The following is a 16,007-nucleotide window of genomic DNA, read 5'->3' on the forward strand; positions in this document are numbered from 1 at the left end:
AACCTGGATGTTCCAATAAGTTTTATTCAATGGGTGCTCGGTGTATGGAGTTCCAGTGGCATTCTGGAATGTGTCTATGTTGGAATTGTGGCATAGGAAGAACCAGGTGCTCCTCTCACAGCCCAAAATCCAGATCTATCAGCCCAAATCTGAGTGTTCGGACTAAACTGTAGTGACAAATTTTAATGATCATTAAGTGAATGTTTTCCTGTGGAACAGATGATATTGGGAATAGATGGCATGGTCAAGGATCCCAGAAACAAGAGGGCTGTAAGAGGTGAAGAGGTGCAGGGGAAAGTGCAATGGCATAGTTAAGTAAGATTTTGTATAAAGGGATGAAAAGTATGAATTATTTTAATGAATAGCATTGAGTTAAAGGCAATTAAGGTGGGTTTTGTTGTTTGTTTGTTTGGTTGGTTTTTTGTGTTTTTTTTTTTTTTAATGCTGGATAGTAGAATAAAATAAAATTAGAGGAAATTCAGTCTAGGCATCAGGTTAAAATGTGTTCAGAGAAAGTTGCCAAAACCATTTCCTATGGGAAGTTTGTAAAGTCACATCACTGGAGCATTTCAAATGGACCCAAACAGTACAGACACAGGGATTTAAGAAATCATTCTGCACTGGGATGCTGAGTAAACAAGAAATGTTATCCAAACTCAACTCACTGATCCAACTATTTTTTCTACTTACAACATTTATGATACATTAATGTCACAAGTCTGTACTGTAAAATATTTGTAAATTATACTGCTACTATTATACACATTTATTCAGAATTTCTCAGTAGCTTTTGGAAGGCATCACTGTTTGTTTTCTTGAGCATTTGCTATTGAACACACAAATTGTTTTGCTTTTAGGTGAGTCTCAAGAAACAATTGCTTGCTGGTTATGTGTATCAGACTCTTGCTTTCATTGCAGGTACTTACATTTACAAACTCAGAACTTTCTCTGTTTCTTGTTTAATGAAATAGAGAGAGTCTCATCCCCCTCTTTTGTAGATGGCTAACAGAAAAGACTGCCTTGTAGTGTAACACCCCTTGAATGGCTAAATATGACTGTAAGTGTAGATGATCAGATGAACAAATACGGCAATTTTGGCAGGTAAGAAAATATTAAAGGTGAAAAAATATTGTTTAATGACTAAACTCTGTAATTATTTCTCTGTGAGTGTCTGGAAACCGGAAAATTTGTTTATACTGCATTTGTATTTTCACAGCAGTAATTCTTGGTCCAAATGCTGGTAGTATTATATTGGTAAATAGTTTATTGGAGGTATTGTGGGTTGCACTGAGAAGTCACATCAAGATGCAAACATCAGACCAAAGACTAGTTTGAGCCTGGGATGTGCTGCTCCTTTGCAAAGTAACTTGATCTGCTTTTGGTGAAAGTCGTAAACATCACATCTCAGGATGGAGCTTCTCCTGTACCCTCTGCAGCACCTTGAAACTTTGGAGATGCAAAAGGAGATAGAAAGGCCCAGTGCTGCCCACTGTGTGACACCTCCTGAGGGCTACCAATTGCTCTTTTAGTCCAGTGACCTTAGATCACTGATGAACAGTATTTCTGTGATGTTAAATAAGATACAAAATGAGACCCTCAAGGGCAGATTATGGCCTGTGCTGGGATCAGCTGATGTGGTAAATGCCCTTATCAGCAACACCCCACCATCCAGACCTTTATTTGCAGTGACTGCAAGTGACTCTGTCTTCTAATAGTGCAAATGAAGTAATGGAATTTCAATAAATAATTCAACCCTGGATCTGATTTCGGGTTCAGCATTAACTTTCAGCACCTGGCTGCTGTTATTATTTGTTAGTCTGATACGCTGCTTAGAGGCATGGAAATTTGGCTGCAATTCACCAACATTTCCAGAATATGCCATATGACCAGATTACCCTGGTCAAAAATCCCTGGCTCATAGATTTTTAGCAGACATGCAAATTCCAGATGTGCACAGATTGAATTCTTACAAGAAAACCTGCATTCAGGATTCTGGTACTGTAATGGGAGCTCTGCATAGAGCTTGCTTTGGAGAAACGACTCCTGTATTTGCACCTGATCTCTATTAGAAACAGGAATAATTTGGTTATAATTTGCATTGCCTGTGACACCTTCTGACAGTGATCTGTCTCGTATTTTCTGCAGCTTTCCTGGGGTAACGGTTTTTTTATGTATCTAATTAGCTCTGAGGATATAGCATCATCAGTATTTGAAACTATTAAAATTGGTACTTTTTGAATAGCTAAATAAGAGTAATTCCTAATTTCTTTCTTGACAGCTCATAAAACCACTTGTGTTTTAAATCCCTTATTAGAAAGAAACCAGTGAATCCAAAGTATGACTCTGCTCTCACTGAATTCAGTGGAATATTTATCATCAGTGGGAATATTTTGTGTGAGTATTAACTGCTCAGGCATTAGATCAGGTATATTATCATAGAATATTTTGAGTTAGAAGGGGACCTTTTAAAGGTCATCTAGTCAGACCCCCTGCAATGAGCAGAGACATCTTCAATTAGATCAGATTGCTGAGAGCCTTGTCCATCCTGACCTTGGATGTTTCCAGGGATGGGGCACATACCACCTATTATATTAGAATGCAATAAACTAATAGGTGTGGCACCAAAAGACCAAAGATATAGTATGACCCTATAGGCATAAGTTTCCAAAATGTAGGAGCTGCATTATATATATACAGAGCATGAATAGCCACCCAGTATCAATATCTTGCAGGACAAGATTCTTCCAGTACCTGAAGGGAGCCTACAAGGAAGATGGAGAAAGACTATTTACAAGGGCCTGGAGTGATAGGACAAGGGGGAATTGGCTTCGAATGGAAAGAGTGTAGGTTTAGGTTAGATATTAGGAAGAAATTTTTTACTGAGAGGGTGGTGAGCCCCTGGCACAGGTTGCCCAGAGAAGCTGTGGCTGCCCCATCCCTAGAAGTGTTCAAGGCCAGATTGGACAGGGTTTGGAGCAATCTGGGATAGTGGAAGGTGTTCCTGCCCATGGCAGGGGGTTGGAACGAAATGGTCTTTGAGGTCCCTTCCAACCCAAACCATTCTATGATTCTAAGTTAATTGGTCTTAAAAAGAGGATGTATACCTCTTCCTGTGAGATACACAGTTGTATCCAAAACAACCAAGCAGTAGCTGATGCTTCAGCATCTCTATTGACTTTTTACTAAAAATGGAATGATTTTCCAAGTGCTGCTGTGTCCTGCCTTCCCAAATCCTGTGACTAAGGTTCCTTCCAGAACTTAAACCCACATGCGTAAATGCAACTGATAGATAAGAAAAAAAGATTGCATATATATGTAATGTGACAAGTTAGGCAGCTTTAGGAAAACTCCACAAGTGGGCTGCTGCTGGTTGAGAGCTTCTCCCTGCAATGCAAGCAGGCAACGCTAGAGGGGATTTTACTACCACTCTATGTCAGGCATGTGCCTCTCCTGAAAAACCTTCCAAAATGCATGTTCTAGTTCAGGAACAAGTTGTTGGCTACAGGCTTAGCGAAATCTATGTTTGTATGATGCAAAAGGTCAGGAAGGATTATTATGTTGGTCCCTTGTGGCCATGAAAACTCTGAGTGAAATTCTGGTCCTGTCAAAGTCGTGGGCAAAATTGCCATTGATTTCACTGGGGCCAGACTTCATCCTCTGCAGGTCAGAGAGAAGGAAAAGTCTGTGCCACCAAGCATCCAGCACTGACAGCAAGAACAGCTTTATTGTCAGAGTCACTAATATAGACTGTATAGAAAGGATTTTTGAAACATCCTATGCCCCCTCTCCACTCTGCAGCAGGATGAAATAAATTGAGACCAATCTTACCAACTTCTTTTGATTTCTTCAAAGCCTCCACTAAATGCAGATTACACAACCTCCTTAGAAAGCCTGCTTTGTGTTTCATTAGTCCTATAATTACACTGGATTCCCCCCCCCCCCCAAGCTTTATTGTTGCAAATTAAGCAAAATACTTAATCCCATCCTCTGTGGTCATGAACAACAATGGAAAATCATCCTCTTTGTGAAACAGTCTTATACATGCTTGAGGACTGTTATGTCGTGGTAGAACATTACATGTACATCACATTATCCTGTTGCTGTGGCCTGTAGATTCATATGCTGATGATTCCTATTGTTTGTGATTTACGTAAAACCTCTTTCACTTCGCCCTCGCAGCTCCACCAGCTATTCCCCATCCAGCATTTGTAAGTCACATTATGTTCTTCTCACATCTTACACCTTGAGGTTAATTTCCCTGAATTTCATTTAAGTGACTTCAGACACTTTGTTCCAACTTCTTAGCATCACTTTGAAGTCTGCTCCTCTCCTGGGAAATACTGATAACCTCTCTGTGCTTGTTGCTGTCAGGAAATTTTGCAAGGTTTTATCTGTTCCTTCCCCCATTTTGCTAATGGAAACATTAAATATGACTCATCTTGTCATAGGCCTTTATGGTACCTCTATTTGTTGTATTTGTAGAGTACAGAAAAGTGTATTATTACTACTTCATAAATATTTTTCAACCACCTATACAAGCACTTTGCAGTAATTTCATACAGGTTCCATTCCTCACTTTGTTTAATAAAATACGGTCTGGAGCTGACGTTGGAAACCTTAGAGAGGTCAGCTTCCAGGTACCTGCTACTTCTTTCTACCTGCAGTGCTGGCAACCCTGGAAGACAACTAAATTTGCTTAGCTTAATTAATGTCATTTGTTCCTGAAAAATCCATATTGTCTTTTCTTATCAACTTTAGATTTCCATGTGTGCTTGTGAGTTGTGGTTTAGTCATTTATTCAAGTATCTATCTATGTGTTAAGCTTCTATATCTGACATTTCTTAAGTTCTTTTCTTGTTCCTGTGGTGTCTCGATGAATTATTGATGGGTCACCAAAAATCAAGGCTTTTAAAAGCTGTTCTCTGAGGTTACGTCCAGTGGCTATCATGGGTACCCAGGATCCTGTGCCATGATACTGGTGAGTGATAGGAGAGGAATTGCTTTATTAGATTGGAGAAGGCTTAGGAAGAAGTGTAAAGGATGATTGTTATTTTTATGTCAAGCCAAGAAAGAAACACCTGTCCACTGTGTCCACTGCCCACAGTCCACTGTGTCCGGAAGCACATGAGCTTTGTGAACAATCTGCTGTCAAGAGCTGTGATGAGAATGGCAATTTTGGGTTTTGAAGAATGTCAAGATTTTGCTCTAAATTTCTCTAAGTCTCAAAAAATCATTTTGAAACATTCACAATGTTGTTGAACCAAAGCTGTGGTGGGTTTTCAGTGAGGAGGGAAACTGAAACAGTCTCAGTAGTTTTAAAAGGAAATTTTGGCTGGTGGGTGGGCTGCTGGGCAACCAGGAGCCCTGGGAGCCCTGCTGAGCTGCACGTTGGGACCCCATGTCCTTATGGCTTTGTGTGGTCCCAGCACCCTGCCTACCCTCAGGGGGGCGGCCAAAGACCACAACTCCAGGCCTATTTCCAAGGTGGTGTGGCCAGAGCCACTGCACATCTCCAGGTATTTGTCAAATTCTGAGTGAGCTCCTCAAAGAATATTCTTCCAATAGAGATTTTCTTTTAGAACACTTAATTTTTTGTCTAGTTGCTCAAGAAGCTCACAGTCACAGCTCACAGTGATACTCCCTTCTTACTAAGGCTTTTAAAAGCAGCTTTTCATTCTGGGTGGCTTGTGGCCTGATTTTCCAAGTGTAGAGAATTGATACTTGTGAGAAGTCAGCTGCTTTTGAATTGTCTCACAGGACCTAAAACTGCTAGCCACTTTGGAAATGTCAGCCAGCATTTGCCACCCATCCTTTAGCTCATATTTTGCTGACATTAAAATAATATAAATTAAATACATATTCTATGTGATTTCTTTATACAATACTGCTGATGTTACTAAATGACTTTCACTCTTCTGGAGACTATTCCCTTATACACCACCATGTGAAAGTCAGTCTTGGTGTGCAGAAATTCTTCACAGCAGAGCATGCTGGAATATGGTCTCTTGGAAAAAAAAAATTTGTCCCAGCCTTAATTCATATATATACATATATGTTGGTGTAGGAAGTGTCATTGTAGTTCCCACTACTTTTAATTATCTAATAATAATTCTTCATTAAGTTAACCATATGCAAAGATAAGTAAGGGATCTATAAATATAAATGAGAACAAAATAATTGCTTGGTCTAAGGTGTCAGACCACTCTATGCTTCTCTACTCTGTTGATATTTGTCAAATCATGGGCCTTTAGTTCTTTGAAGAAAGAAGAGGTGATAGAATAGCACACAGAACCATTTTCACATGGTGGGTTCAAACTGAAAGAAATTCAAGTTAGATATATGGAAGAAATTCTTTACTAAGAGAGTGGTGAGGCACTGGAATGGGTTGCCCAGAGAAGCTGCGGATGCCCCATCCCTGGAAGTGTCCAAGGCCAGGTTGGATGGGGCTTGGAGCAACCTGGTCTAGTGGAAGGTGTCCCTGCCCATGGCAGAAGGTCGGAATGGGGTGATCTTTTAGGTGCTTTCCAACCCAAACCATTCTGTGATTCTGTGATGAGACTATACACCTGTGTTTAGTCTGTAGTTTTCTACATCAAACCTGAATTATTGGAGTTCTAGGGCATCTCAAAATTTATTTCAGAGCAAAACATGTTTCATGCAGAACATATGCAGTGGCCAGTGGCTCTAACAAAGCCCTTGAGGAAACTGAGACCTTTTTGTGCAGGTTGATCACTGTGAGTGCAGCTGTTCTGCTACCAGTACCTCAGCTGATGTGCAAGATGACTCTGATCTTTAATTGTGAGTATCCTAAGCTGTAATGAAAAGATCCCTAGGAAGAAGCTGACTTGTATGACTGATTCCTTCCTGCCCATGCTGCCATTCATGTGGATAAAAAAGTTGGAAAATCATGACTTACCAAACCTAAAGATAATAATTGTCCTGTCCACGGGGTCTTCAACCTGCCCTTCCATTGTCTGAAAATCCTGAATGTCTCAGGAGTACAAACGCATCTCTCACAAAAATGCAGAGATCTGAGAAGTGCAGTGACAGCTCCTTGGAGATCCTGAGCTCTGCTGACATGCTACCCAGCTGGTCTGAACCCAGTGGAATAAGCCAGCTCCCCTCAAATTGGCCGACAGCGCAGACCAAGTTAAGCTTATGTGCATCTATAATATATGCATGTATGTAATGCCAAACTTGGACAACATTTTGGCTGGCTTTTGGGGAGCTGGCTAAAGAGTTTCACCACTTCCTTTTTGTTTTGTCACTATCCTGACAGTCTTCCAGGCAAATGCTCTATTTTTATTTGACATATATGCACATAGTCTATTTCTGCGTGTGTGTCCTCAGGAATACATTCCTGTTCTATCTTGCCCGCTTTGGAAGGAGGAAGAGCCTTCTCCGAGCAAAATAAAATTTCGGAAAAAAGCCTAATGAAGTTAAAATACTGCACAGCAAATTTATTATTGTTGTTGTAGGCCCCTGTTCAGGAAAGTGCTTAAGTATGTGCTTAAGTCTATTGAAATCATCAGGACTTAAGAACATGCTTAATGTCAAGCATACTTCCTCTGAATTGGGATGTATTTCAGCACATGCTTAAATGCTTTCCTGAACCAGAGCCACAGTCACAAGAGTGTCCTGTGATACACAGGGCTTGTGCAACGAGATTTACTTCTAACTTGAGACCTACCAGTGCTACTCTGTGAATGTGCACTTCTTAGCTTGCCTCTCTGTTGGTGGCACTCCAAATTGCTCCATGGCTTTACATTTGGATGAGAAGTTGGGGGAAAAAAAAAAAAAAGACAGAAACGGAAAGAAATGATCCTTACTAAAGCAATACCTTGGCATGTCTGATCTCATGTTGCAACCAATGATTTTCCCTACAATGGAGATTTGTGCTATTGTGTGTGTGGTATAATTACTAAGACAGAATTTTTTTTCTTATGGCACAATATATAGGATATTTCCTGGCTTGCTCTGCATTTGAATAGGATTTTCACTTCCCCTTTGGGTTCTGAGCGTAAGGGGAGTAAGTGTCAAAAGGTAGGAGCGTTCCCAATTTTAAACAGAGAGGGTGTAACCATGTGTAATGTGAGTCTCAATTTTGATGTAGGGATGATGAAATCAAATCCCTCCTTAATCCTTACTGGGAAACATTGAGGTGAATTAGCCTGACTGCTTTTGTTAACTTGTTAAAATCCTTTTGAAAAAGAAATGTGTTTTAGTGTCATCAAAAGTGTCTCCCTGGTTTACCCCAGAGTCTTACAGACCCCTGGACCACGTGCAGAGTGGCCTCAATGCAGTGAAAAATCAAAGAAGGAGGATAGAAAAAACCAAATATATTATTTGCCTGGAAAAAACACAGTACTCTCTGATATGCAACTCTTGCCAGCACTGCCATTTTTAAGATAGATGCTTAGTCATTATTAATGATGGTGTATTTCTTTAAAGTTCTGTATTTTGGGAGTAAGTGAAACTTGCCCCTTTTTTTCTCCCTTAAGGTTATTAAAATAATATATGGTTGTCTGCGTGCATTGCAGTCCTTGTGCATGTACCAGTTGGATTATTTTTTGAATACGTGAAGAAGTTTATTCCAGTTGTTTCATTTATAGCAAAGTATTATCTTGAACTTGAGAAGAGCTCCCTGTTCACATCATTGAGCTGTGCTGTGCAGTGGTTGGAGTCTCTCGATACTGCCACAGCTCTACAAAAACACTTGACACCAGCTCATAAAATCACCGAGACCGTTTTTTCTCCCTCCCAAAACCTCCTTAATTATGTTAATTGGTAATGCATCTCTACAGCCCCCACTTGTGCACACAACTGTCTTTAAGGTTTAATTAATCCATTAAAAATAGCTGAACTATTTAAGGAGGAGTGCCTTATAATTAATAAAGGAGAACGTCTTGTTCATTCTTGCCATTACTCAGACAGAGGCAAGCAGCTGGTATGACAGTGGGCTTTTTTTTATGTGATTATACCAAGTTCCAGGGCAGGACCTTGCATCAGTTGGTGTGAAGGATCTAAACAGCTGGAGATTAAATAGAAAAGCATACTTTTTTAGTAGGTAACCTAAAAAAAGTAAGCTTGTAGGAAGAAATGGGAGCAGAAAGTGATGTTTCCAAGATAGAGCAAAATAATTCTCTCGAAATTCTGTCTCTGCAAACTCCAGGCTTTTTTTGCTGTGGTCCACATTCATCCCACCCAAAATCAGATATTCAGTGGTTCAGTTGAAGTGAAAGGTGGCCACAATTATCTTTCAGATGTGCATCTTGACCTTACCTGCTCAGAAGACCTTCCCTTAGGCATCTCAGTTAAACTGCAGTGGGATGAGCATTGGCCAAGAGTCTCACCCAGCAAATCCTCAAATCTGTTTACTCTTCCGCAGTCACTCTGGAAATTTGCCTTTTCAGGTGAGGTTCTTCTCCACTGGAGAAGGAGGCTCTGAAGCCCTTTCACAGCTGTGAAGCTTATAGTTCACTTTAATAAGCCCGTCTCCTTTATCCATGCCCACAAAGCCTCAAGTCTATCCCTAGCTGCAATCATTACATCAGATTTGCCAGAACTGTCCCTAGTTGCAATCATTATATCAGAAATATCTGACATTGCTGGCAGGGAGAGTGCATATATCATCAACTTGCTCCTTTTTGTAAGCGGTTCATCACTTTTACTGTGCTTCAGAGAAGCTTTTGTGCTCATTTTCAACAGCAGCAGGAATAAATTGTGGTTCTCCAGCTTGTCAATTATTTGCTCTTTTCTTTCCATCCACTGTCTGAGTTCTTGATCTTGATTAAGGTATTATTTAATTCCTACCTTTCTGAGCCCTTACCCTTGGACAGATACGTAATAGATTTGTATTTAGGCACTGCTGCAGTGATTTAAGAAAGCCGTTTTTCTTTGAAGAGTGACTAAGCCTGGGAAGTTCTCTCTTCTTTCTCATCTCCTCCTGGTAGTTAATAGACTTCATAAAGGATCTCACAACACTCTGATAAGCCTTTGAAGTTATTACCTGCTAAGGTTTTGCTCTTTCTGAGTACTGAACATTGAATTACTGACTGCTGTTAGAAGCAATGACAAAAGATTCACAAAACCAACAGAGCCTTGCCTATAATTTCTGCAGAAAAATAGCTGAATTTAATGGATAAATTGTGTTGCTGGGGAGATTCTGATTCTGTTCCCTCCTCTGTCACCAGTTTGCCTTGTGATTTGTGGTAGCGTTTTCAGTTATGCCAGTCACATGAGATCAAAACCCATGAGTCACTCCCCACCCAAATCATAAGCCTGGCTTCCAGATCCAGGAGCTTTGAACAGAGATCATGCCGTACTTTTTCTTTAGTTTATCTTTTGTTTCTGGAATTTCCTCTGCCTATTCCCAGTATGTCTCTAGCAATTAATGTTTCCCAGTCCTTTGGAAGTGTTGGGAAGATACTAGAGGCCTCGTTTGACCTACACAGTTAATTTTATTTTTGATCACCAAGTGAATCTTATGTCTTCCAGATTTCACATCTTTCTCCTTTCCCCAATGACTTCTGCATCCCTTAGCCTCACATGACCCATCACTTCTGTTTCTTCCTTGTAATTCAGCTGCTCTGTCCCCCTTTTAGTCCTCTGGTATTTAGAGGGTTTTCCACCATTTCCTTGAAGGACAGAGAATGTTTAAAAAAATGAAGATCTGGGTAACCCTTAACCTTTGCATGAGAATATGAAGTTGGAGAGAGCAGAGAAATGATGTTCTTGAGTCTCTTTCCTGAAAAAGATGAAATTGTTGCTTGCAGCACAAGAACTGGGCAATGACACCAGGCAGGAGGTTGTCTCCATGTGGGATGGAGACTTGCAGGAGAGCTGGAGCTTTGCATATTACTGTGAGACAAGACCCTTTGATCTCAAGGTATTTGCAGAACTTGGCAAACCAGGGTTTTGCACTTACTTTGAAGGCAGTCAGGTGAAGAAAAAACAGAATCAATGAATTTATAAGCCAAAGTCATTCCAGAGAAGGTAAGATGAGAATCAGCCCTCCTGCCTGCGCTCTCTCACCCTCTAATTCAGTCATTGATCTGTTTTTCTTCAAATTCTAGTTTATAACATATTGTTTGCAGACTCAGTTATCCAGCTCCATTATGAAGGATGCAATTATGATTAAGATGGTGAAAAAGCCAAAGGGAAGTCTGGTGTCATATCACTGTTTCTCCCATAACATTTACCTCTTTTGAGGAAGGGTAAGAAATTAAAACTTCTTGGGAATGGTTTAATCAGCAACTGTGACTTTGTAGTAATTATGGCATGCCTGGTGGTGCCTGGTGTTCCCGTGGTGACATTGTTGCTGTTGCCTTGAAATTTGCAGAACGGTGCTAACTATTTAACTTATAAAATTTTAGAGAACCGGGCTACTCACACCTCAGGTAGATGGGAAAATGCATCTTCTCATCCTCATGCCCTGCCATGCTTTCACCCACATTGTTTCCTAATTCTTGCATATGCCATGTGCCAGACATATTGCAGATCCATAGTTTCAAGTCAAACTGCAGCCAAACTGTTCACCCAAATACCTCTATATCCAAATACCTCTAGAGTTCTGGGTGTTTGAAACTGAATCTGAATTCAGAGCAAAATTCATTACATAGCCCTAAACTTTATGGCAGGTTGTCTCCAAGCCTTCAATCCATACTCTCTCCATAGCTTGGTGACAAGAAATGTCATTTCACAGGCAAGGCCTGAATTTGTAGCAGCTGGACATTTCTAATCTCAAAATGTTTCTAATTGTGCTGTGGATGTTTCACAGAGCTGCAATAATTAGAAGGGGTTCTTTCTTTAAGACAGAGAAATGCTACCTCACAGCTTGAATATTAATAAGATAAAATTTATGAGAGCCAACAGAGTAATATAATATTGTCTCCAAAGGAAGAGGGCATTTATTTGCTTAGCTCTTTCATCAGCCATTTTTGGACACACACTGTGTGTAAAAAATACAGTTATGCAACCCGTGTGGGTCAACAACAGAAGGTTGGTTGCTTCACCAGGATTATAAGAATCTTTTAAACACAATGGTACCACAAATTAAAATGGAAATCTATCAAAACCATTGTCGTCCTGAAAGATTTGGCCACAAGCATAATTATTGTAGAAGGATGTTGTCCTTGGACGCAGCTTTGGCTCAGTTCGGCTGGTGTTATTTGTATCCCTCCATGGCTCAAAGTCAGAATTTGCGTGGCTAAGGACCATAAATTTTTAGAGGAAAAAATAGGCTGTTTCCTCAATGCTAACACTAGCAGTTTTTTATTGGTTTGTAGTGGTTCATAGGCAACTCATTAGGTACTAGAGATAGGAACAGACTGAATGTGGTGGCTGAAATCTGCCTTGAACCTCAGAAGGATTCGGATGGAGATTTGTGTCTGCATCTGGTTGTTTGTGTTTGAGGTTGCTTTGGTGGACGTGAAGAAGAATGAGTCAATGTCCACAGTATTTGGGTTTAAATATAAAGTATGCATTTTAGATAGTAAAACAGTGAAACAGATATTAAGCTGATATAATCTGCAGACTTTAATTGAGCAGAAAACCTGTCCTGAGTTTTTCTATCCTTTTCATGAAGCTGGAATTCCTGTAGGGATGAGAGTAACTGAAAGAACATCCTGGATGTTGCTTGCCGTCAGCAAAGGACACATCTCCTTACCCAGAGCTGCCCTCAGGAGAGGCTCCATGTTGCATTCTCGAGCTCCTGACAAAGGCTGAATCCTGCAATAACTCCATGCTTGTGTTGATGATAAACTATATTAAATAACAGGCACTGCTGGTTATTTTTAAACTGGTTATTTTTCTTGCGACATCCTGTTTTCCATCTTGAGGGAGGTAAATGACTAACAAGTCTGAAATCCATTTTTCCTTCCTTTCCATCCCTCAGGCTGGTATAGATGGAGAAAGCATTGGGAACTGCCCATTCTCCCAGCGTCTCTTCATGATCCTGTGGCTCAAAGGAGTTGTGTTCAACGTCACCACTGTTGATCTGAAAAGGTAAAAGCTGTTCAGTTTAATTGAAATAGTGAAATGATCCAGTGTTTGTCCTACACAAAGGCACCACCAAGTTCAATCAGATTTGTATCTAACCTAGAGAGCCTGTGGTGCACAACAAAATAGTTGGGATTCAGGTTTGGTTGTTGGGTTTTTTTCACTTCTGGAATATATTAAACAGGGCGCTTGGGGTACTTTCAGAGTCTTCCAACCACAAATTACAGAAAAAAAAAAAAAAAAGACTGATTTTCTAGGAACTATAAATATCTGTGCAGCTACCTGATTGTAAAGATTAGTGTTTTCATGACTTTTTTTCTCTGTCTGCAGAAAGCCAGCTGACCTGCACAATCTGGCTCCTGGGACCCACCCACCTTTCCTGACATTTAATGGAGAAGTCAAGACAGATGTTAACAAGATTGAGGAATTCTTGGAAGAGATTCTTGCACCTCCAAAGTAAGAACTTGAGATTTTTTTCAGTCAAAATTCCATTTCCTAGAAATGAAAGACGTCCTAAGAAGAGTTCCTAAAAAGCACTCCTTCCTACAACCTTTACTTACAGGAGTAATATTTATTTATGAAACTTGCTGGCTTCAGTGAGATGACTTCCATGTGTGAAGGTTACTTGTGTGACTAATAACTGCAGAATGTTTTCTCTGTACACATTTCAGGATGCCCTTGTATGCAGAATTAAGGAGACCGGTATTAGAAAAATTTTGTAGGGGTCTGGTGGCCACATTTTGCAAAGCTAAAAATAACTTGGAAGAGATGCTGAGAATTGCCACACAAAATATCTGTGCCAGGAAAAGCATTTTACAGTGAAAAACTGGAGGATTCTGAACTGTACAGTGTATTAGGAAGTTTGGAAGGGGAACTGATTACAGAGGATGAGATGCTCTGGAGGCAGAAAAGTGCTCATTATTCTAGTCGAGAAATGACAAGAGCCCAAGACTGAAAGTTATAACCAGTCTAATTCAGATTAGAAATAAGGCCCAGATTTTTTCAGTATGAAAAGCTACCAAGGAAAGGTTTAGATTTACCAGATATGCCTTAGTTAGTCAAATGTTTTGGACTTAATACAAGGATAATGGGAAAAAAAAATTGTTGGCTTGTGAGTTGGACCTTAGAATCTATGAATCAATGAAATTTGGCTTCGTTCCTTATGGAGTGTTTTACCTCCAAGTGAATCAGCAGCTATAGGATAGTCATGAGGCAAGAGATCAGATATTTTAATTTTCTATACTCTACTCCAAGACCACTGAAGTCAGTAGAAGCCTTTAATTGTGTTTATCTTTCAAATCGATATATTCCTTTGCACCAGTTGCCTATAAGAAGCAATTCAGAGACTGAAATCTTTATGTTCCTTCACCTGGGTGATCCTAACATGCCTTGCTGTTCCATCCTGGGGTACGTTTTCGGTGTAGGGTATTAGACATGACTGCCATTCATAATGGAGAGACTTGGCAGCCAAATTCCCCTGCATAAAATTTCTGGAAATTTATGCTTCATTCTGATTTAAGGCCACTGTATCTTGGATCGTGGTAACACAAAGCACAAGTACAATTACCTTTGTCTTGAAACCATCCCTGTGTAACTCTCCAAATGCCTGCCTTGATAGACAGATAACAGATATTGTTAAGGGGGACTTGCCAAGCTGTTGTTTTGAGATAAATGATGATGTTAATTACAGTTCCTCGTACAGGAGCTTTTGTCTTTCTTCTATTAAACTGTATTTGTAACCATCCCTATGATGCTGGTAGCAAGATATTACTTTTCACACTGCTTCTGCTTTTTCAGGTACCCCAAGTTGGCTGCTAAGCACCGGGAATCAAACACTGCTGGAATTGATATCTTTTCCAAATTTTCTGCATACATCAAAAATACCAAGCAGCAGGATAATGCTGGTGAGTATGATCACTGCCAAATGTGCCAGGGAGTTTCTGTGCTTAGAAGTGGAATAATTTTGCCATTCCCTCTTAATTTTATTTTAAGATCTGTTCAGATGACGTCAGGTTCTGCTGCTGAGCAGTGGGAGATGGTTGGTTCAGTGGGCTAAATCCACATGTTCCCAGCTGAATTAACTACATCTGTAGTAGTAAATAAAACAGGCCACAGAGTGTTTAGTAGCCTCTTTACCAACAGCCGTGACATGACTCCTGTCCATACACCCCAGCTTCCTCACCAAAACAGAATCCCTTAGTGCTTGCTGGAAGAGACTGGTGGCCTGTGCTACATCCTCTACTTCGCCCAGACGCTGCTTAGAGGAGCGTGTGCTGACTGGACCCAGAACTGTGAGGCCAACTTGTGCCATGACCCCTCATGCTTTGTTAGATGTGGCTATGAGACCCGCTTACCTCATGATTATGTTATGTTGTTGTAGCTAATTTGCTCATATAAACTGAGTTATATCAAGACATCCAACATAAAGTTATTAAATGAAAGAAGTGGCTTTAAGAAATGTAACTGCACTCAGTAAGGTCCAAACTTTCCTTCACATGTTTGTTTGTCGAAAAAAAGAACCCCCCCAGAAACCAGATGCCATTCATACTTATATGCATCCCACACTGTCTTCTTAATGAAATTGCTGTTCTTCTCCACATTCCTTTCCCCTAGAGAAACAACACTTCAGCTAGTCTTAGCTTCTGTTGCTCCATGAAAGCTAATGGATTTACACATCCCTATCCCTGGAGATGATCTAGTAGAATATTTGCAATCACTCACTCATGTGAGTATAAGAATATACTAATACCTCTTATCTTGTATTACTGGTTTCACAGTCAGAGACCTAATGCCTGTTGAACATCATGTGCTCATATAATTCAGAAAAACTAGATTTTTTCAGGCTCCAGCTCTGCCACACAATTCATCTGTGCAATTATATTTCATTGCCCGGGGCTGACCCATGAGATAAAAGTGGGTAAATGATGATTTATGCCAGATAACAATCTCCTCCGTCATATTTTTGTGTTGTTAACAGAAGGAAATAATTACAGTGCTTCATTTCTCAG

The 16,007-nt window shown here is 40.1% G+C and overlaps 1 protein-coding gene across 2 annotated transcripts in view; it reads left to right on the top strand.

Annotated features, from left to right (window-relative positions):
* The window catches only part of CLIC5 (chloride intracellular channel 5), a 76,428-nt gene that overhangs the window by 32,965 nt on the left and 27,456 nt on the right, over positions 1–16,007 (top strand). For both annotated transcript variants that reach the window (XM_032682694.1, XM_032682695.1), the window contains exons 2-4: positions 12,896–13,005; positions 13,330–13,455; positions 14,797–14,903. In XM_032682694.1, coding sequence (XP_032538585.1) covers positions 12,896–13,005; positions 13,330–13,455; positions 14,797–14,903 — 343 coding nt within the window. The remainder of the gene's footprint in view (positions 1–12,895; positions 13,006–13,329; positions 13,456–14,796; positions 14,904–16,007) is intronic.

This window comes from Chiroxiphia lanceolata, chromosome 3 (assembly GCF_009829145.1).
Source record: "Chiroxiphia lanceolata isolate bChiLan1 chromosome 3, bChiLan1.pri, whole genome shotgun sequence".
Lineage (NCBI taxonomy): Eukaryota > Metazoa > Chordata > Aves > Passeriformes > Pipridae > Chiroxiphia > Chiroxiphia lanceolata.